The sequence below is a fragment of the Loxodonta africana genome, chromosome 7 (assembly GCF_030014295.1).
Source record: "Loxodonta africana isolate mLoxAfr1 chromosome 7, mLoxAfr1.hap2, whole genome shotgun sequence".
Classification (NCBI taxonomy): Eukaryota; Metazoa; Chordata; class Mammalia; order Proboscidea; family Elephantidae; genus Loxodonta; species Loxodonta africana.
This window is the reverse complement of record NC_087348.1, coordinates 80,932,862-80,954,945: the sequence shown is the minus strand read 5'-3', so window position 1 is coordinate 80,954,945 and position 22,084 is coordinate 80,932,862. Positions and strand designations below refer to the sequence as shown.

General features: G+C 39.0%; 1 protein-coding gene and 1 pseudogene across 1 annotated transcript; both read right to left on the bottom strand.

Moving 5' to 3' along the window:
• Positions 1-2,982: 2,982 nt before the first annotated feature.
• LOC100661685 (olfactory receptor 56A3-like) lies at positions 2,983-3,948 on the bottom strand. Its single transcript, XM_010602129.3, has one exon. The coding sequence runs from the start codon at positions 3,926-3,928 to the stop codon at positions 2,984-2,986; it is 945 nt and encodes a 314-aa protein (XP_010600431.2). The 5' UTR covers positions 3,929-3,948; the 3' UTR covers position 2,983.
• A 14,796-nt stretch (positions 3,949-18,744) lies between these two features.
• On the bottom strand, positions 18,745-21,269 carry LOC135231992 (olfactory receptor 56A3-like; annotated as a pseudogene).
• Positions 21,270-22,084: the final 815 nt, after the last annotated feature.

Sequence of the window (22,084 nt, the reverse complement as noted above, 5' to 3'; positions counted from 1 at the left end):
AAGTTGTATCTGGTCCTGTGCATGTGCAGTGCTTGGGTGTGTGTAAATGAGAGTGGGCCAGAGTTAGAAACTGTCATTACCGGTGTGTTGTGTGGTAAACACTGGGTATACGTAAAATACTTATGGTGATTGTGCTTGTGGGATCTAGGAAGTGCCATATCTAGAGCACACCTATGTGTTGTCTTGCCTTGATGCTACTTTGAGCACAATGAGAGTACAATGAGATCTGATGTGGTGGTACCAATTCTAAAGAAATAAAAATCTTTGGCTAGACTCTAACCGGTGCTCCGAGAGGCGTTGAGGAGGTATGCTGGCATGTGCCATTTGGATTAGCAGTTGCTCATGCTGTTTCCAATTTTCTTTAATAGTATACAGTGGAATTGCTTTAAAAATATCATGACCCTGCTGTAGAAAAGGAAGATACTTTATGACACATTCACTCCCTAAATTGCATTAGTCAAATCTTTTTCTCCAATGGGTTCCAATCATATGAAAGTCAGTGTCAGCACCTTTTCACCCACCGAGGAACTTTAAGTAGATTTACGTTTTTATTCACCTCTTCACCTAACCTACCACCAAATCTGCCCGGTTCTTTTAATTTTACTTTCTAATAAAAAGAATAATAATTCAGGGTGTAATAGGGGGAAAAAGTCCACCTAACACTATGTTCCAGGCATTTGCTCAGTGCTTTGCAAGTATTATTTTATTAAAGTTAATAGCAAGTCTAAAATTGGTACTACTATTGAGCACAGTGGTTAAGAGCTAAGGCTGTTAACCAAAAAGTCAGCGGTCTGAATCCACCAGGCGCTCCTTGGAAACTACCGGGCAGTTCTACTCTGTCCTATAGGATCTCTGTGAGTCAGAATTGACTCGATGGCAACAGGTTTGGTTTTGGTTTGGGTTAAATTTTCAGCTGCTCACTGAAAGATTGGCTGTTAGAACACACCCAGCAGCTCCAGAGGCCAAAAGACCTGGTGATCTGCTCGCATAGAGATTATAGCCTGGGAAACTCCAAGGGGCCATTCTACTCTGCCCCATAAGGTCACTATGAGTTGAAATTGACTCAATGGCACACAACAGCAACATTGTCCCAATTTAGTCCCTGGGTGGCACAAACAGTTAAGCTCTTGATTACTAACCCCAAGGTTGGAGATTCAAGCCTACCCAGAGGTGCCTTGGAAGAAAGTCCTGGCAATCTGCTTCCAAAAGCTTCCACCTTGGAAACCTTCCAGAGAGCGCAGTCTCTCTGTCTCTCTGTGTGTGTCTCAGGATGCTTATATATTATGAGAGAGTAGTGAATAATTAGCTTTAGAAAACGCATTCTAGCTAGAATAAAGAGGAAGAAATCAGTCCAAAGTAAATAAAAGACACAGTGGGAGCTATGGTGGTGCAGTGGTTAAGAGCTATGGTTGCTAACCAAAAGGTTGGCAGTTTGAATCCATCAGCCACTACTTGGAAACCCTATGAGGCAGTTCTACTCTGTCCTGTTGGGTTGCTACGTGTCAGAATCACCTCGATGGCAACGAGTGTTTTTTGGTTTTGAGACAGTGAGATCACCTTATTTGTTACTAGAAACAATTTTTGTGTGTATGGGTGTGTGTGTGGGGCTGAGCAAGGACTACAACCCACACCCTGTGACTTTCACTGAATACTTCTTAAGTTGCCAAGTGTCCATACACGATCCTACTCAACTCCTTGCTCCTCTCTGACTTTCTGGTTAAGAAGAATGTAATTCTAGAACTCAGTTTTATTTGTATCCCTTCTAACCATTTTGAGCTCAAAGCAACAACAATGTTCCATTCATTTTTGTATCCTTGATGGCTGACAGAATTCTCAGGACAGTGTGTTCAAAAACTGTCCAATTAATATCTATTAATCATAATCTCAAATTGGATAAACTAGGTATTATAACGTGTTTTCTTAACCTTCAGGGTATTTTTTTTAAGCGTTTCATTTTTCTCTTTCCTGTATCAGGAATCTCCTTGACCTTTTCTCCTTTATTTCCGTGTTTGTATGCCTATTTGTCAAAAATTCAGAGATTTTTTTGAAAATAATATTCACCTGGGATATTTTATATTGCAGTATTATTATTGGATCATAGACTAGAATCTTTTCAATCATTTTTCTCATTAGCAGAGCTAAGTTCATGTATCATAAACTATGACTCCTTAAATTATGACAAATGTTCACAAGTGCAGACACCATTGAGGAGGAGGATTTAGGAGTCTCTCAAATCTAATAAAGTTCAGTACTTATTGTTTTCTTACGTGTATATATATATGCACACACACAGAGAACATTGATGTCATTGAAGGCTGAGAGACAAAGACCTAATTACAGACCAATGGAAATTTCTCATCAATTAGGACTGAAATTTCAATTTCTAAAGCTTTTTCTCCAATATATTCTTTTCTATAAAAATAGAATAACACAACACAAACCGTAAAACATCCACAGTTGTGTTTTCAGTAATACAAAATTCATGAAATATTAACAGGTGTATTTTCAGGAACATGAAATTTTCACCCTAGAGTCTGCCAAAAAAATCTCTGAATTTTAGACAAATTGGAATAGAAACATGGAAATGAAGGAGACAGGGTCAAGGGGATTCCTGATAGAGGAATGAGAAAAATGAAATCCTTAAAAAAATACTCCGAAGGTTAAAAAAACAAGTCTCAATACCTAGTTTATCCAATTTGAGGTTGTAATTAATAGATATGAATTGCAGCCCAATCATATATTTAAAAAAACCCATTGCCATGGAGTTGATTTTAACTCATAGCGACTCTATAGAACGGAGCATAACTGCCTCATAGTGTTTCCACGGAGCACCTGGTGGATTTGAACTGCTGACATGTTGGTTAGCAGCCATAGCACTTAACCCCTACACCACCAGGGTTTCCATGCATACATTACCCACCCACTTACTCATAAATCATCATACTGTAGGAATGTAGAAATTCAATTCCTGCTGTCCTTATCATCACCCTTTCTTCAGTAATCTCTGGATTCCTTGCTTGATCTCCTGGGTTCGCACTCCATAAACAATGGGGTTGAGGGCTGCAGGAATGACATGGTGGAGGACATTAAGCAAGACTGGCACATCAGGGGAGACCTTCTTCTTAGCCACGTGAGTGAGGACCAAGACCAGGAGGATGGTGCTAAAGAAGAGGATAAGGATGAAGTGGGAGCCACACGTGCTTAGGGCCTTGGCCACAGCACTCTCTGTCTTGAGTCTCAGCACAGCTCGCAGTATAAAAACATAGGAGAGGAAGATGAGGAGGAGGTCAGATCCTAGCAGGGTCCAGCCCACAGCAAATTGGTAGTGGCGATTGATGGTGACATCATCACAGGAGAGCCTTGAGACAGACATATTGGCGCAGATGCAGTTCTCAATGACATTTCTGCCACAGTAGTAGAGTCTTGCTGAGAGAATGGGAATGGGCAAAGTCATAAAGATATTCCTGGCCAAAATAAAAATGGCATCCTTGATCACAAATTGGTCAGTGATAATGGATGCGTACCGAAGCGGGTGGCAAATGGCCACGTAACGGTCATAGGCCATGACCATGAATGTGCAGGACTCCATGGCCAGGAAGCAATTCATGATGTACATCTGGAGGAAGCAGGCAGAGAAGCTGATGGACCTGAAGTCAAACCAGAAAATGGCCAGGACCTTGGGAATAACAGTGAGACAGAGCACAATGTCCAGTAGGGAGAGGAAGCTAAGCAAGTAGTACATGGGCTCATGCAGGGAGGTCTCCAGTCGAATCGTGATCAGGAGGGTAGCATTGGCCCCCATGGCCAGGAAGAAGAGAAGGCTGAGGGGCAGGGGCAGCCAGAGCTGCCAGCTGGAGGACCTGATGAAACAATTTAAGAGGAAGTCTGAAACCTCAAAGGAGATGGTGCCATTTTGCTGAGCTGCCATATTGTCATATGTTTCCACAGTTTTCTTGATCTATAAAATTAAGATAAAAATTAGCTACCGACTCAAGCAAGACACATGAAGATAGAAGAATGTTTCTTACCTGGGGGCACCTTGTGGATTCCAGCAGGTTACACAGAACAAGTAAAATTACGTGCTTATTCTTTATGCCATGCTACAGGGATATTTCTATCATTTTAAACAGTAAAGAGGACTGAGGTAATATGATTTGTTTACACATACTATTTGTTTAATATTTATTTTTGATAGAATTGTTAGGTCTTCATAGAAACTAAAGATGGAGAAAATTAATTAGCTAGAATATGAATAACAAGTGCAGAAGTTTCTTTCAGAGTTTGCAAACATGGAAGCATAACTCTGACATATTAGGAATCACTTAGCTCAGAGGAATCTGTTAGTAGATTGTAAACTCAATTAAATAATCAATAGGTTAAAATAGAAAAGCAAATTTGTACAGTATAGAAATTATCAGAGTACTCACTAGTATAAAGGTTAAGTATTGTTTGATGAGGCTTTGTTTTCAATTACGTGTGTGTGTTTATGTATACATATATAATGTGCTTATTGGTTTGTATACAAATTGAATTTATCATACATCTCATCAGAAAAGTTTGAAAAGCATTCACTTCTTTGATAACGAAGGTTAAATATAATTTTACTATCATTTTATTTGTTTTACACATAAATACACACTCAAAAATTAATAATATCTTTTAAGAAAAGACTTTAAAATGGGATCATTGTGTTGCTTTGCAGTCATCCACAGGATAGTTGAAAGTTATATAAATGAATTTGAAGAACAAGAACTAAGAAGATTTTTGTAACAGGCAAGTCTCCAAATTTGTACTTAAAAATTTCTTCTCTGTTTTCTTTTTAATGACCACATAGGCTGCCATATCTGCAATTTAACCATTAACATAAACTCAGATAACTAGCAGAGACCCAAAGAAAAGTCCCTAGTCCCCATGTCATTTTATGGCCTTTTGGCTGTATTTATTTTGCTTTAGTTAGAGATCTTATAAAATTATCACAGAAAATGAATTTCCATTTTTGTCTAAAAAGTAGTTTTTATTTGGCAGGTATTCTTTTCCTGCTTATTTCTTAGATCTTCATATTTATAAGATTCCTAACTTTTAGAAGAAGCATTCTTCTTTAAAAGAAGAATGAACCATTCCACGTAGCTATGAAGAAGCAATCCTTGACATTAATCCAGATGAAAAGTTGGTTCTTCTTATTGCAGTAGTGTGGGGATGATGAAGTCCTTCTTTAATATCCTTCTATCCCCTTTCCAGGAGCTCTGGTGGCACAGTGGTTAAGTGCTCGGCTGCTAACCAAAAGGTTGACTCTTCACACCCACCAGCCCCTCCCCAGGAAAAAGACGTGGCAATCTACTTCTGTAAAGATTACAGCCTTGGAAACCCTACAGGGGCAGTTCTACTCTGTCCTAAGGGGTCCCTGAGTCAGAGTCAGCTTCCTGGAAAAGGGCAGCTAGTATCCCCTTTTTTTATTTGAATATAATGACCCAAGTTCACACACCCCACCCACCAGATTTTAGTTCAATGTTGCCATTGTTCTCTTGTGATGATCTTTCCCCCTGGCATTCTGATAGATGTGTGGGTTACAAAATTGAATAAGCAACTGTCCTCATTATCAAAGCAGTAAAACCAAAATCTCCCTGGAAATGATGGATAATAATAAGAACCAACGATAACCAGCAATGACGGGGTCATGCATAGAGTATTATGAGAATGTGAGAGAGTACTTGGTGTATGTCAAAAAAATAAAAAAAAGAAATACTTGTTGCCGTCCAGCTCATGCCAACTCATAGCGACCCCGCAGGCCAGAGTAGAACTGTCCCATAGGGTTTTCAAGGAGCGGCTGGTGGATCCAAGCTGCCAGCCTTTTGGTTAACAGCAGAGCTCTCAGCCACTGCACCACCAGTGCTTGGTGTATAGGCTGGAGATAAAGAATTGTGAATAAAATGATGTGATAACTGCATTATATTAAAGGTAAAGGATTCAGAGTTTCCTCTCTCGCTGAATTTTGAAAGAGAGTCCAAAGAAGACCACGATTTGGTGAAAGATATAGGTCAAGTCTTCCTGGGGTGGTTCAGTGTAGTCCATTGTACTCAAATACATAGTCAGAGGTCTCTGCTAAGGTGTTTTGTGGGTTTAGAAATTCTTTTTCATCAAGTGTTTAAGTAGTGCCGTTTCTTACTCATTAGGCTAAGAAATTAAAAACAACAACAACAACGAAACTCTTGTCATTAAGTGGATTTCAGCTCGTAGGGCAAGGTAGAACTGCACTATAGCAGTCTGAGTAGCGGTTGGTGGATTCGAACTGCTGACCGTTTGGTTAGCAGCCGAGCTCTTAAACACTGTGCCACCAGGGCCTCAGGCTAACCAATAAAATAGAATATTAGATATTAGTTATTTTGGGGGTTCTTGCTAATTGCTGGGAATGGTGCTCAAATTTTCCAGGGCTTTATCCCACTTAATCATTCATCACCCTGTGAGATATGTTTTATTATCACCATTTTACAAGTAAGGGAACTGAGATCTCAAAACCCAGGTCTTAACCACCCGTATTGTACTTGAGGCTGCTCTCACAGGGAAGGAGGATAGGTATTCCCTACCAGGACTTTTTCTTCACCCCTCATGATCCTCCTTCTCAAAGCAAAGTGTTCTACTAATTCGATGTCTTCCAGAGATGATACCTCCCACCTGATTTATGGAAGAGGTTTTCTCTTGCTAATAGCAGAGTACATTAGTAGTGACTTTGGCACATATGGAATGAATTTTAAACATATTATCATTTATGACACCGAATACTATGAAATAGGGAGGGTAAACTATCTTAACAATTTATTTTTTCATACAAGCAAACTGAGATCCATTGGTGTTATGTGTCTTTTCCACAATTTAACTGATATGGTTCAAATGTGGAAGAAATAATTTCTTCAGACCCAAGGCCAGTGTCTGTATGAATATACTTGCATTCTATGTGATCTAGAAATGCTTCTCTTATCTGGCAATTTGTTTTACACGTTTTTGGGTGTTAATTCTATACCCCATCCCCCATGCCCCCATAATCCTACTGGCAGTTTTCCAGCATCTGGAATCTCTTTTTTCCTTCCACATGCAACTTCTGCTTCTCTTTGCTCATAGAGTCCAATCCCCTCCTTAGCCAACTTTTATGTTTTGTTTCTTCTTACTATTTTCCAGGGTTTGCTCCCTAAGAGACAATCCCCTAAAGGCTCAAGAAAATTCTAAAATTATTTCCATAGTTATATCTTCTGACTTATTTTTCTATTTCATAGCTCCATACTTCTAGCCCCCCAATCTCAGTTTTTCTTTTCTAGTGGTTCTGTGCTTTGCCTTGAAGGAGTGACCCACTGAAAGTGTGAAATTCTGGAACTGGAGAATGTCCTTAAGATAATAACCAATAGAAAATGATTTCTAGTCTTGAGTTGGTGATGGAAGAACCTCTCCATGCCTTGGTAATATGTTCATTCATCTCTGTCTTTCCCTCACTCTTCTCTTTGAGACTTTTCACTTGTAAGTCTGGGGCATGAACTGATAGCAGCTGCTAAGACCAGTACTTGTCACAACTGACCCAGCCCTTATTAGCTTTGTTTGTACCCACAGCATGTACAAACTTCAGGCTGTCTCATTTCAAGCATTCTTTCTAGACATCACTCTTACCTTCAGGTTTTTCTTTTTTTTTTTTTGCTCATTCCAATCTCTGATTTTATTCTCTTAAAAAAAAATGCATTTAATTCTTATATATATGAGCCTCAGATATCACCATCCTCAAGAAGATTTTCTTCTGTAGGAACTTCAAAGTACTCCTGGAAAGAATTAAGTGTCCCCTGCTTGGAAGCAAGGATAGTCTTGAAATGATCTTTGGAGGGTGCAAATTGAGATACAAGTGTCCATGGGAAAGCCTAGAGGAGGCAGAATGGTTTTTTGTCTCCTATGAAGCATTGGGACAATTATTTGTCACACTAGGATGCGATTTGAGGAGGACAGATGGAAATTATTGCATCTTTTTTCTTCACTTAGTGACTCTTTCTTTCCGCTTCTCTTTTCTCTTTAATGTTCCTACATATTCTTCAGTCCATCATTCATTCAACAAGCATTGAACACATATTCAGCCCTGAGAGTAAAGGTGCTGGGAACACATTTGTTCTTCCCCTCTCCTCTTTCAATCTTGGTTTGCAATCAGAACTCGCTAATAGCAGCACTAGGGCTGAGGACCTAGAGCTGATGGCTTCTGGTTCTATCTAGGCAGAGACTAAGGAAGCCAGGGAAGAAGAAATAGGCAAGTAGAAGGTCAGAAAAGAAAGCAGAGACCCTGCAACCCAAGCCTTTTTACAAGCTGTGGGTTTGGCCCATAACATGTATCCACGGAAGCACCATTTTAAAAAGTGGAAGGTTCTTTTTAAAAGGAAATTCTTATTAATGATTTTCTAACACCATAGAATTTAGACATGCCTGTAAAACATTTCTTCCAAGTACACTCTCAGACATTATTGAGTATATCCAGGGACAGGTAGTTCATTGTTTTTTTGGGCATAATTTTTTCTTTGGGGTGGTACTTGTTGTCGTTGATTCAATTCTGATTCATAGTGACCCTGAAGGACAGAAAAAAACTGCCCCATAAGGTTTCCAAGGACAAACTGGTGGATTTCGACTGCTGAGCTTTTGGTTAGCAACCAAGCTCATAATAGCTGTGCCACCAGGGTTCCTAGTATTTAGAAATTCTTTAGATTGAGCGAAATCTGCTGAGCTTCTTCCTGATCCTCACTGGTCCCCAACTGTATATTTGGTCTCAAGTCTATGAAGTTACATACACTGAGTTTAATTCCTATACCATAATTCATACGTTTTTTTAACTGGTCCCAGGTGATGCATTTTCCAGCTCTCTTACTACACCAGTTAATCTCCCATGGATAAACTCTAGCTTCTCTGCATCCCTGACACTACCAAGCACATGGAAGAGGCCCAAAGAAGAAGGTCCCAGAGCACAGGCTGTCATGTGTGCCTCCTGACCCGAGATAAGATGCGATCGCTACCATCTCCACCTCCTTCAGCATCTCAGACTCAGGAATGGAAAGAAACACAGATCTGAACAGAAGAGATAGAGACCTCCTGTCTTCTGGCTAATTTTGGTATGGCACCCCTCCCCCACCCACTCTCTGGGTTCCCTTTCCAGACTTACTTACAGAGGATGTGAAGCTTGGAGTCTGATTCCACTATTCTTGGAGCTCTGGTAAGATTCCTGAAGTACCTGAGGTAGTTATAATCCTGGAGCCTCAGGGACTCTGCCCTCTGGGAACTTCTTCATCTCTACTCACTTGGGCCCAAAGTCAATCATGGGATAGATAGGCAGGCAGGTGGTAGAAGAAAATTATTTTCTTTCTCTCTGAGAGCAAAGGCCCCTGTTAACCCAACCTTAGGAGGTACTACATTGGCTTTGTGTTTTCTAGGCAGTAAGTTGAGTCTCCTGTGTACAGGGATCTCACACACACGTCAGTATATGCTCACACTCATTTGCATATGTATACTCTATACTTTCCAGTGGTGCAATAAGCTCCCTAAAAAGTTCTCATGGGTTTGCTGCACATGCTCATTGGATAGGCCAAACCCATGCTATTAAATAGGTTGTTACTGACTTACCATGACTCCTGTCATGGCATTATAATGATAAAAATGAAAGAGAAAACTGAACAAACTATTACTAAGGAAATACAACGTATTTTTCAGTGAGAAAGCTCCTATAGTTATTAGTAACACAGTGAAAGATCTTAAAAATGAGATTTATGTGTAATTGGATATTAGGGAACACGATTTGCTCCTTTATTTTTTATTTTCACTTTGAACCTAATGTGAATTATTCATACTCCTCAAGCCATGGCACACAAGAATCATAAGCTTCTTCAAGGCCTTTGTTTTGCTTTAGTTTTATTTACCTTTCTTCTACATAAACCAACATCATTCTTCTTCCGTTTTCTTTCTGAAAAGCACAAACTCTAGGGTACTTAAAATATATCTTTTTAATTAATCTTCAGGGTGATTGTTGTTGTTGTTAGGTGCCGTCGAGTAAGTTCCAACTCATAGCAACCCTGTGCACAACAGAATGAATCACTGCCCGGTCCTGCGCCATCCTTACAATTGTTCATATGCTTGAGCCCATTGTTGAAGCCACTGTGTCAATCCACGTCGTTGAGGGTCTTCCTCTTTTCTGCTGACTCTGTACTTTGCCAGGCATGATGTCCTTCTCCAGAGACTGATTCCTCCTGGCAACATGACCAAAGTATGTAAGATGCTGTCTCTCCATCCTTGCTTCTAAGTAGCATTCTGGTTGTGCTTCTTCCAAAACAGATTTATTCGTTCTGGCAGTCCATGGCATATTCAATATTCTTCGCCAACACCACAATTCAAAGGCATGAATTCTTCTTTTGTCTTCTTATTCACTGTGCAGCTTTCACATGCATATGATGTGATTGAAAATACCATGGCTTGGGTCAGGTGCACCTTAGTCTTCAGGGTGACATCTTTGCTCTTCGAAACTTTAAAGAGGTCCTTTGCAGCAGATTTACCCAATGCAATGAGTCTTTTGATTTCTTGACTGCTGCTTCCATGGGTGTTGATTGTGGATCCAAGTAAAATGAAATCCTTGACAACTTCAATCTTTTCTCTGTTTCTCATGAAGTTGCTCATTGGTCCAGTTGTGAGGATTTTTGTTTTCTTTATGTTGAGGTGCAATCAATACTGAAGGCTGTGGTCTTTGATCTTCATTAATAAGTGCTTCAGGTCTTCTTCACTTTCAGCAAGCAAGGTTGTGTCATCTGCATAACATAGGTTGTTAATGAGTCTTCCTCCAATCCTGATGCCCCGTTCTTCTTCATATAGTCCAGTTTCTCATATTATTTGCTCATCATACAGATTAAATAGGTATGATGAAAGAATACAACCCTGGTGCACAACTTTTCTGACTTTAAACCAATCAGCATTCCCTTGTTCTATCCGAACAGCTGCCTCTTGATCTATGTAAAGGTTCCTCATGAGCACAATTAAGTGTTCTGGAATTCCCATTCTTCTCAATGTTATCCATAATTTGTTATAATCCATACAGTCAAATGCCTTTGCATAGTCAATAAAACACAGGTAAACACCCTTCTGGTATTCTCTGCTTTCAGCCTGGATCCATCTGACATCAGCAATGATATCCCTGGTTCCAAGTCTTCTTCTGAAACTGGCCTGAATTTCTGGCAATTCCCTGTCGATATACTGCTGCAGCCATTTTTTAATGATCTTCAGCAAAATTTTGCTTGCATGTGATATTAATGATATTGTTCTATAATCGGTTGGATCACCTTTCTTGGGAATAGGCATAAATATGGATCTCTTCTAGTCAGTTGGCCAGGAAGCTGTCTTCTATACTTCTTGGCATAGATGAGTGAGCACCTCCAGTGCTGCATCCTTTCGTGGAAACATCTCAATTGATATTCCATCAGTTCCTGGAGCATTGTTTTTCGCCAATGCCTTCAGAGCAGCTTGGACTTCTTCCTTCAGTAGTATCAGTTCCTGACCATAAGCTATCTCTTGAAGTGGTTGGACATTGACTAATTCTTTTTGGTATAATGACTCTGTGTACTCCTTCCATCTTCTTTTGATGCTTCCTGTGTTATTTTATATTTTCCCCATTGAATTCTTCACTATCACTGACAGCATTGTGCTTCAGGATAGATCTTGAAATGTTCATTTTGACAATGAATGCAACACCATTCCACTTCAAGTTGTCATTCCCAGCATGGTAGACTATATGATTTTCCAATTCAAAATGGCCAATACCAGTACATTTCAGTTCACTAATGCCTAGGATATTGATGTTTATGCGTTCCATTTCATTTTTGATGATTTGTAATTTTCCTAGATTCATACTTTGTACATTCCAGGTTCCGATTATTAATGGATGTTTGCAGCTGTTTCTTCTCATTTTGTGTCATGCCACATCAGCAAATGAAAGTCCCAAAAGCTTTACTCCATCCATGTCATTAAGGTCGACTCTAAGGAGGCAACTCTTCCCCGGTCATCTTTTTAGTGCCTTCCAACCTGGGGTGCTCATCTTCCAGCACTGTATCAGACAGTGTTCTGCTGCTATTCATAAGGTTTTCACTGGCGTTTTTGTTTGTTTGTTTGTTTCTCAGAAGTATACTGCCGGGTTCTTCTTCCTAGTCTGTCTTAGTCTGGAAGCTCAGCTGAATCCTGTCCTCCATGGGTGACCCTGCTGCTATCTGAATACTGGTGGCATAGTTTCCAGCATCACAGGAACACGTAAGCCCCCACAGTATGACAATCTGACAGACATGATTAATTATATGTTTATCTATAAGAGAATTGTTTGGGTATTTAATTTATATAAATGTCACAGGGTTATAAATTTGCTGTTATTTTTTATTTTCAATCAATACTATATCTTAAATATCTATACATCTTGCTATGTGTAAATTGCTTTCATTATTTTTAAATTGTTTTTCAATGTTATGTTATGTGCATTAATCCTTTTATTTAAATGGACAACACCCAGGTGTTGACCTATAATTCATTGTTAACAAAAATAATAGTACTGCTGTGTTAAAACGACTTGGGGCAGTGTCTCCTCTAACTTCACAAGGGGGAAGGAGAATCAAGATCAACAGCCCATAGCTGATTCTTGTGGTAGAAGGCAGACATGCCTCCTCTCCCCATTGTCTTTACCAATTTTGACACCAACTGTTCCTTCCACAGCACTGTCTACTTTGCTGTTGGGTTAGATAATTCCTTACAATGGCCGCACACACAATACTCATGATTATGGGGCTTATTAGGGAATTAACGGTTACAATTCAGGTTCAGGAATGCTCAGGATACAGTTCCTCCATCAGGGCGGCCTTTTCCCAGCCATACTGGCAGGCACCCCCTTTCTCTGGCCCTATGTCTCTGCCCAAAGGCACTCACCTTTCCTGTTCTGTGGGCCTGGAAGCCCACTGCATGTTTTCTCCTGCTAGTCTCTCCTGTCACAGCTTCTCACTGTCTGCAGGGTTATAGCTCTCTATTTGTCTCCTGGGTCCAACAGCTTCTCAGTGCCGGGATCCTGGGTCAGAAGGACCTGGTCTCTGCTCCTGGCTGTTCTCCCTTGGTGGTGGTAGGATCCTCTCTCTGGTCTGAAATTGGTTCTCTTTAAAGTCAAAACTGGCCAATCCCCTTGGTGAGCCCAGTCACTTGGGTGGGAGTTACACAATCATGGCGAGAAAGGCCACACTAAAGCAATCCATTGCACCACATGTCAAATCCTTGTACGTCTCTATGGGAAGGTACATGTGCAGGAACAGTTTTGCTGAGTCATGAGGTGTAAACATATCAATTTCACTAGGGGCAACAAAATTTCTCTTCAACATATTTATAAAGTCACACTGAAAATACATAAATTTTCTTTATTTTTCACATCCTTTACACCATTTGATATTATCTTTATTTTTGTAGAACTATATGGCATCTTATTTTTTAATAAAGGGTTTAGAAACATTCCAAAAATCATGATATGTTGTGCTTTTGTTTTTATTTTTTTTCAACTCAACATGCTTTCTACTTTCTGTTTTGATCCATGTGCTATTTAGAACTGTAGTTTTTAGTTTCCAAATATTAGGAGATTTTTTCCAAAGGTAATTTTGTTATTGATGTCTAATTTAATTCCGTCTTGACCATAGAATATACTTTGCGTGACTCAAATCTTTTTAAATTTATTAAGATATACTTTATGGCCCATAATTTGGTCCTGCTTGATAAATGTTGTGTGTGCATTACAAAGAATGTATATTCTCCTAATGTGCTTTGTTTTGGAACTTATTTTTTTCTGACATTAACATAGACATTGCTGTTGAGTCAATTCAACTCATAGCAAATTTGTAGGGCAGAGTAGAACTGCCCCATAGGGCTTCCAAAGAGTGGCTGGCGGATTTGTACAGAAAATCTTTTGGTTAGCAGCCACAACCCTTAACCACTCTGCTACCAGTGCTCCATTAGTATTGATATATATATCTAAATCTATATATGTAACTTTACTTTTAACCAGTTTGTATTTATATTCATGGTGGAATTCATGTAGGCAGCATATAGTTGGGTCTGGCTCTTTTAACCAATCTGACAAGCTCTGCCTTCTAATTGAGATGTTTGGTCCATTTATATTCAGTGTGGTTATTGATAGAGTTGACATATCAGTAGTACCTATCATCTTGGCATTTGTTTCCTATTTTTCCCATCTATTCTTTTTTTCTTTTCTTCCTTCTCTTGGATTAACTGAATATTTTTTGTAATTCCATTATATCTCATTTGTTGGCTTAGTGGTTATATGTATTTGGTTATTCTTGTGGTTGCTTTAGACTATATAGCACACATTTTTAACTAGTCATGCTCTGTCTTCAAGTGATAATATACCAGTGCACATATAGGGTAAGAACCTTACAACATAGTTCCATTTTTCCCTTCCTGGCTTTGTGCATTTATTGTCATGTATTTTACACTTCCATATGTTGTAAACCCCATACTACATTGTTATTATTTTTGTTTAAACAATTACCTTTCAAATAATTTAATTAATTAAAAATAATAAAACATACACTTACTCATGTAGTAACCAGTTTTGATGCTTTTCAATTGCTTTGCATAGACGGATATTTCCATCTGGTGTCATTTCATTCTGCTTAAAGAACTTTTAACATTACTTGTAGAGCAGGCCTATTGGTGATAAAATAATTTAGTTTTTATTGTCAAAAAGTGTTTTGTGTATTTTTTTTTGAAGGTTATATTTGTGGGGTATAGAATTATAGTTCTTTTTTTCACTGCTGTCCTTTAAAATTGTTGCATCACTTTCTTCTCACTTCCAATTGTTCTACTAAGAAATCTGCTTTCATCTTTAACTTCCTTTGTATGTATGTAATGTATCTTTTTTCCCTCCAGCTTTTAAGATTTTTTCTTTTTCACTTGTTTCGAGAAACTTGATTTTGATGGCATAGTGGTTAAGTACTACGGGTAGGTGGTTTGAATCCACCAGGTGCTCCCTGGAAATGCTATGGGGCAGTTCTACTCTGTCTTGTAGGGTCACTATGAGTGAGAATCAACTCGATGGCAGTGGGTTTGGTTTTTTTGGTTTGGGGGCAGTTTTCTTCATGTTTCTTATTCTTGATGTTCATGAGCTTCTTGGAACTGAAGGTTTATAGTTTTTTTAAATCAAATTTGGCAAATTTCAGCCATTATTTTTTCAAATATATTTTCTCTCCCCTCTTCTGTCTTCTTTCCTTCTAGGACTTCATTTGCACAAATTTTATGCCCTTTCAGTTGTTATTGATGATGGGTTCATTTTTAATTTTTTTCTCTCTTTGTTTTATTTGCTATAGCTTCAGGTTCATTAAACTTTTCTTTCTCCAGTCTACACTTCCTTTAATTCTACCCAGTATATTTTTCACCTCAGATGTTGTAGTTTTTATCTCCAGAAGTTTAATTTTGGTTTTTAAAGTATCTTCCATATCTCTACTTACCTTTTTTAGATATACAGAATGCAGTTACAACAAGTCTTTTAATAACCTTGTATTCTAATTCTGATATCTTTGTGTCTTCTAATTCTGACATCCTTACTTTGAAGAAACCTCTGGGATCAGGTTCACGGGGACCCAGTTCTCTTGAAAGAGTGTATGTGAAGAGCACCTGGCTGGGTTCAGAGTAAGGACTTCACACACAGAACCCACAGCCTCTCCCTGAAACTCACCCATAGGCCTCTCACTTCTACCTCCAAGTGCTTCTCCCAGAAAAACCCACACATCATCCTTATTTTCTGGTTATTCACACCTTTCTCACTTTAGACTTGAACAAATTGAGCAACACACAGCTATTTTCAGTTTTCTGTATACACTTGAAATTTTTGAAAGCAGAATTTAAGAAATGCATTAAGAGATGAAAATAATCACAGTTTAATTGGTATTGATTATTACATAAAATTCAAATAATGTTATACTTTGAAAATGAAAAGTCCTTCTTTTAGACATATGTTTTATCGTGGAGTGTTATGGAAGACTCTTGGTCTCCTTAGAGAAACCATGGTCCACATTGAAAGATATCACCGTGAAAATTGCATTGATTATGACCTAAAGGGTCCAAGAGAGTACGTGGTAAAGTGAACAGTAAATTTAGCATGAGCAGAAAATTACTGTTCACACTTTAGTGTACACTCTGGTCAAGACTTGGAGTTGTGGTCATTATTAACGATGAATAGTAGCAACCTTTGAGAGACTCGTTAAAAGCCAGTATTTATGGGCACCATGATGGATGATATAGTAGTACCACGAGTAGTACTGTAACTGGCATTAAATAAATGCTATTAAGGAACTGTAGAGGCAAAATGACCTATATAGTTAATAAAACATGTTCCAAAGGGTCATAGTATCATGAGTAATAGCAGTATTAGTATAGTGTTCTTGTGGTGGGGGATACTGAATTAACTAGTAAAGGCACACTTGGCAATAAAGAACGTGAAGAAATGCTACCTGGACTAACAGGAAGAGATGGAGTCTTAACACTTCAAAGAATCTGATGGGATGATAATTAAATATATAAGAATTTTTTTTCTCTACTCATTCTTCTACGTTTTCATTGGTAAATCACTTTACTTCACATGGGCCCATAAATTTTGTAAAGCATTTAAAAAATTAAATTGCTTATATAGACAGGGAACTTGCACACTCTATGGGTAGTCTTGAATGTAGTCGAGCATACCCTCCTAACTGACAACATCTATTTTGTGGTGCTTTCTTCTGTGAGTCTCTTCTTTAGTTTCTACTCCCTTTGTTTAATCTTTATGCTAGTCTCCTTACCAGAAAGTAAGGATGATGAGGGTTTTTTTTTTTTTCTGGCTTTTTGGTGGGTTTTCTTTTCTTTTTACTATATACTCCCATTCCTTTTATTACAATCTGTAATCAGTTCCAAAGTTCATATCTTATTTGAGAGCCAAACCTGTAAGTCCAAGTGCTTATTATACACTTTCACTTGTATGCCTCATGGGTATTCAAACTCAGAATGTCTAAAAGTATACTTCTGAACCTATCCCTGCCTGTTCCATACAGTTGCTCAGACCAGAAACTTGGGATCATGCTTGAAATATGCTCTCTCCCACACTCCTGACATCTAATGTAAACACTCAGAGGACAAAAACCTTGTAGTCCTAGTAACTATTATACATTCATTTAATTATTCAACATTTATTCAATTATTTATTTAACAAACATTTATAGGTCTTTATTTTATTTTTTATTTTTTCACCATATACCAGGAGCCTTGGTGGTGCAGTAGTTAAAGCATTTGGCTGCTAACTAAAAGGTCAATGGTTCAAATCCAGCAGGTGCTCCGTGGGAGAAAGATGTGGCAGTCTGCTTCCATAAAGATTTACAGCCTTGGAGGCAAGATCCTGGTAACTCCATAGACATGTCCAAACTCCCCGAGGGACTGAATTGCTGGGCTGCGGGCTGTGGAGACCATGGTCTCAGAGAACATCTAGCTCAATAGGCACAACATAGTTTATATATATAAAAAAAAAGTTCTACATTCTACTCTACTGGTCTCACCCCTTTGGGAGCAAGGAAGAATGAAGAAAACTAAAGACACAAGGGAAAGATTAGTCGGAAAGACTAATGGACCACATCTACCACGGCCTCCACCACCCTGAGTCCAGTACAACTAGATAGTGCCCTGCTATCACCACTGATTGTCCTGACAGGGGATCGCAAAAGAGGGTCCTGGACAGAGCTGGAGAAAAATGTAGAACAAAATTCTAACTCAAAAAGAAAGACCAGACTTGCTGGCCTGACAGAGACCAGAGTATGACATTCTTTCAGCTCAGAAACAAGGTCACTCTTGAGGTTCTTCCTTCAACCAAAGATTAAACAGTCCCATGGGACAAAACAAGACTAACGGGGTGCACTAGCCCTCGGGCAGGGACTGGAAGGCAGTAAGGAACAGGAAAGCTGATAATAGGGAACCCAGGGTTGAGGATGGAGAGTGTTGACATGTCGTGGGTTTGTTAACCAATGCCATAGAACAATATGTGTGCTGTTTGATAAGAAACTAGTTTGTTCCGTAAACTTTCATCTAAAGTACAATTAAAAAAAAAAATTACAGTCCTAGAAACCCTGTGGGATAGTTCTACTCTGTTCTATAGCATCTCTGTGAGTCTGGATCAATTTGATGAGAAAGGATACCATATGCCAAGAACTGTTCTGGGCACTGGATTAAGAACAGTGACTATAACAGACAAAAATCCCTGTCCTTATACTGTTGAAATTTTAGTGAAGGGAGTCTGACTAAACAAATAAATTGGTAAATCTTATGGTCTTTTCAAAAAACTATCAGGTCGATTCTGACTCATGGCAACCCTTTATGTTAGATGGTGCCAAACTGACACTAGGAAATAATTTGTGTTTCAAGGGAATATTGTTGAGTGCTGTTTTTATTTAAAAAAGTCAGTTCTAACTCATAGTGACCCTATAGGACAGAGTAGAATTGCCCCAGACAGTTTCCAAGGAATGCCTGGTGGATTTGAACTGCTGACCTTTTGGTTAGCACCTGAAACTCTTAACCACTACAAAACCAGGGTTTCTACTTTTAGTATACTGGCCAGGAAACCCAATGAACTTGAAGGAGAGAGCTATTTGTGGAAAGTATTTTAGGCAAAGGAAACAACAAGTAAAAAGTTCCAGAGGCAGGAATGTGGTTAATGTGTTTGAGACTTTGCTAGACAGTTTGGATACAGTATCACTATGAGTCAGAGTCAACTCAATGGCAGTGGGTTTGGTTTTAGATTGGTTGGATAGAGCAGTCTGAAGCAGGGGATTGAGCAGGTCTATGAGGATCAGACTGTGTAGGGTCTTGCAGGCCATCATAAAGATTGTGCCTTTAATTCTGAGATGTGAAGTTATGCAGAGATTTAGTGCATATCAGTGACATGATTGGCCTGACATATTTTCACTCTATCTGGGCTAAACTGTAGGGAAACAAGTTCTCTCTCTCCATTTACCTCTGAGGGCATTACAGTAACCCAGAGTGGAGATGAAGTGGCTTGAACTTTGTTATAACAATGGAAATGGGGAGAAGTTGTAGGATTCTCAGAAGGTTTTAAAGGTAAGGTTGACAAGATTTATCTGTGGATGAGATATTGGTGATAAAGGAAAGAATGAAATGAGGATGCCTCTGAGGTTTGGGGCTGGAAAAACCGGAAGTATAGAATTAGAATTAACTGGTATAGGGAAACCACAGAGAATTACCCCCTATTCCCTAAGTGAACCAAAGACTATTATGCTTCTGTGCTTTGACTTATGATGATCCAGTTTTTGATATGTTATTCCTTTGCTATTCTGCCAATCTATCATCCTATGGCCTATGTGTAACCTTCTGGCCCTACCTAGAGAATTCATTTCCTCTCTTCTGGGTTTATTTATGTATTTTAGTCTCTTTTTACATATTTCTGGCTTCTCCACTAGGCTGTGCACTCCTTGAGTAATGGGACCAAGATGTGCTTATATTAGATTCCCATTTCCTAGCACCATGCTGAATACAAAATAACATCCAATAAATATTTTTGAATGCCTAGAGGAAAATGTTAAAGTATAACTGCTAATGTAACATCTTTTAACAGTGTCTTTTTAATGTTACATACATTATTCTAAAGCCTATGCATGTCTCTAAGTACTGACCTTTCACATTATCCAAACATCTTTAAGCAAGTGTTGATTTTCAATTTCCCTTGGCCCCATTTGGGATTTATTTAGGAGCAGACAATTAAGTTTGGTGCTGAATTTATCAAAATTCATAGTCTCTGGCTTGGGAGACATGGTGAAAGATTATACATCTATATTCTTAGTCTCTGCCGGGAAGTCATGGAATGGCAAGAAGTAGGATGTAACACCAGATAAGAGGGAAACCATATAGCTCATACCAGGCATGTCCAGAGAGCAGATTAGACTTGTATTTTTCTCCCTCAGTTCCTGCCTCCAATTGTGATTTTGAGTATTCCCAATCCAGAAGAGCAAAGCAAGAACATAATCACTTTCTGTTGTCAATCACCCCTCCTCAGTAATTTCCAAATTCCCTGTTTAATCTCCTGGGTTCTTACCCCATAGACAATGGGATTCAAAGCTGCAGGAATTACATGGTGTAGGACATTAAGTAAGACAGGAATATCAGGGGAAACCTTTTACTTAGCCATATGCGTGAACACAAAAACTAGCAGGATGGTACTGAAGAAGAGGATGAGAATAAAGTGGGAGCCACATGTGCTCAGAGCTTTAGCAGCTGCCCCCTTTGCCTTGAGTCTAAGAACAGCTCGGAGGATGAAAGTATAGGAGAGAAAGATGAGGATGAGATCAGAACCCAGAAGAGTCCAGGCCACAATTAACTGGTAGATTCGGTTAAGGGCAATATTATCACAGGAGAGCTTGGACACAGAGAGGTTGGCACAGATACAGTTCTCAATGATATTTTTTCCACAATAATGGAGCCGAGCAGAGAGGATGGGGATAGGTGCAGTGAGAAATGTATTCCGGGTCAAGATGAAGACAACAATCTTTGCCACAAATTGGTCAGTGATGATGGATGGGTAATGTAGAGGCTTGCAGATGGCCACATAGCGGTCATAGGCCATGGCCAGGAAGGTGCATGATTCCATGGGCAGGAAGTTATTCATAATGAACATCTGGAGGAAGCAGGCAGAGAAACTGATGGGCCTGAGGTCAAACCAGAAGATGGCCAGGACCTTGGGGATGGCGGTGAGGCAGAGCACAATGTCCAGGAGGGAGAGGAGGCTGAGCAGGTAGTACACAGGCTCATGCCGGGAGGCTTCCAGCCAGATGGTGATCAGGAGGGTGGCATTGGCTCCCATGGCCAGGGGGAAGAGTAGGCTGAGGGGTAGAGACAGCCAGTGCTGCCAGTTGGGAGATATGACAAAACAGTTCAGGAGGAAATCAGAGACTTCACTAGAGGGGGTGTTGTTTCTACAAGGCAGCATTAGCAGTGACTCTAGTGAGGTAGGTGTCTTTGAGTGGCTGAAGAAGAGAGAAGGATTAATTCTGCCATAGACCCTGATGACTCTGTACTTAGCCTGTAAGATCTATGAGAGTAAGCACAAAACCCACCTTGTTCATCTCACATTCCTTGTGCCTAGCACACTTCCGTCACATAAGAGACAGCTAATAAACATTTGTAGACTATATGCAAAAGGGTGAGTAAAATGATGCTTTCCGTCTTTCTTCTGTCATCTGTGTTCCATTTGACATTTTCCCTGCTGTGAATTTATCTTTTGAGTTTGTTTGCTTGATTGATTAATATTTAATGAATCAGAAATTATTTAAGCATCAAACATTACCTAAATAAAACAAGTAAAATCAAAGAGAAGAAGGCTGAGAAAGTATTTGTTTAAATTTCAAAACATACAGAAATTAACTAAAGGTTACATGCCATCCATTAAGATTTTTTAAAGATAATAAAATATGAGATCTTCTAGAAGCCTGTTGGACTGGATACATAGAAAAATCTCTTAATGAAAACAAATAAAATCCTATCTATGACAGTGTCTTCATCTGTATCTTCAGGTTCTTAAATATATATATATACCTGAACAACTAAATAGACCCATAACAAAAAAAGAGATAGAAATGGTAATCAAAAAACTCCCAATAAAAAAAAGCCCTGGCCCGGCTGGCTTCACTGCAGAGTTCTACCAAACTTTCAGAGAAGAGTTAACACCACTACTACTAAAGGTATTTCAAAGCATAGAAAATGACGGAATACTACCCAACTCATTCTATGAAGCCACCATCTCCCTGATACCAAAACCAGGTAAAGACATTACAAAAAAAGAAAATTACACACCTATATCCCTCATGAACATAGGTGCAAAAATCCTCAACAAAATTCTAGCCAATAGAATTCAACAACATATCAAAAAAATAATTCACCATGATCAAGTGGGATTTATACCAGGTATGCAAGGCTGGTTTAATATCAGAAAAACCATTAATGTAATCCATCACATAAACAAAACAAAAGACAAAAA

Coding starts and splice junctions, on each gene's coding strand:
- LOC100661685 (XM_010602129.3), bottom strand. CDS start 3,928: ATGGCAGCTCAGCAAAATGGCACCATCTCCTTTGAGGTTTCAGACTTC.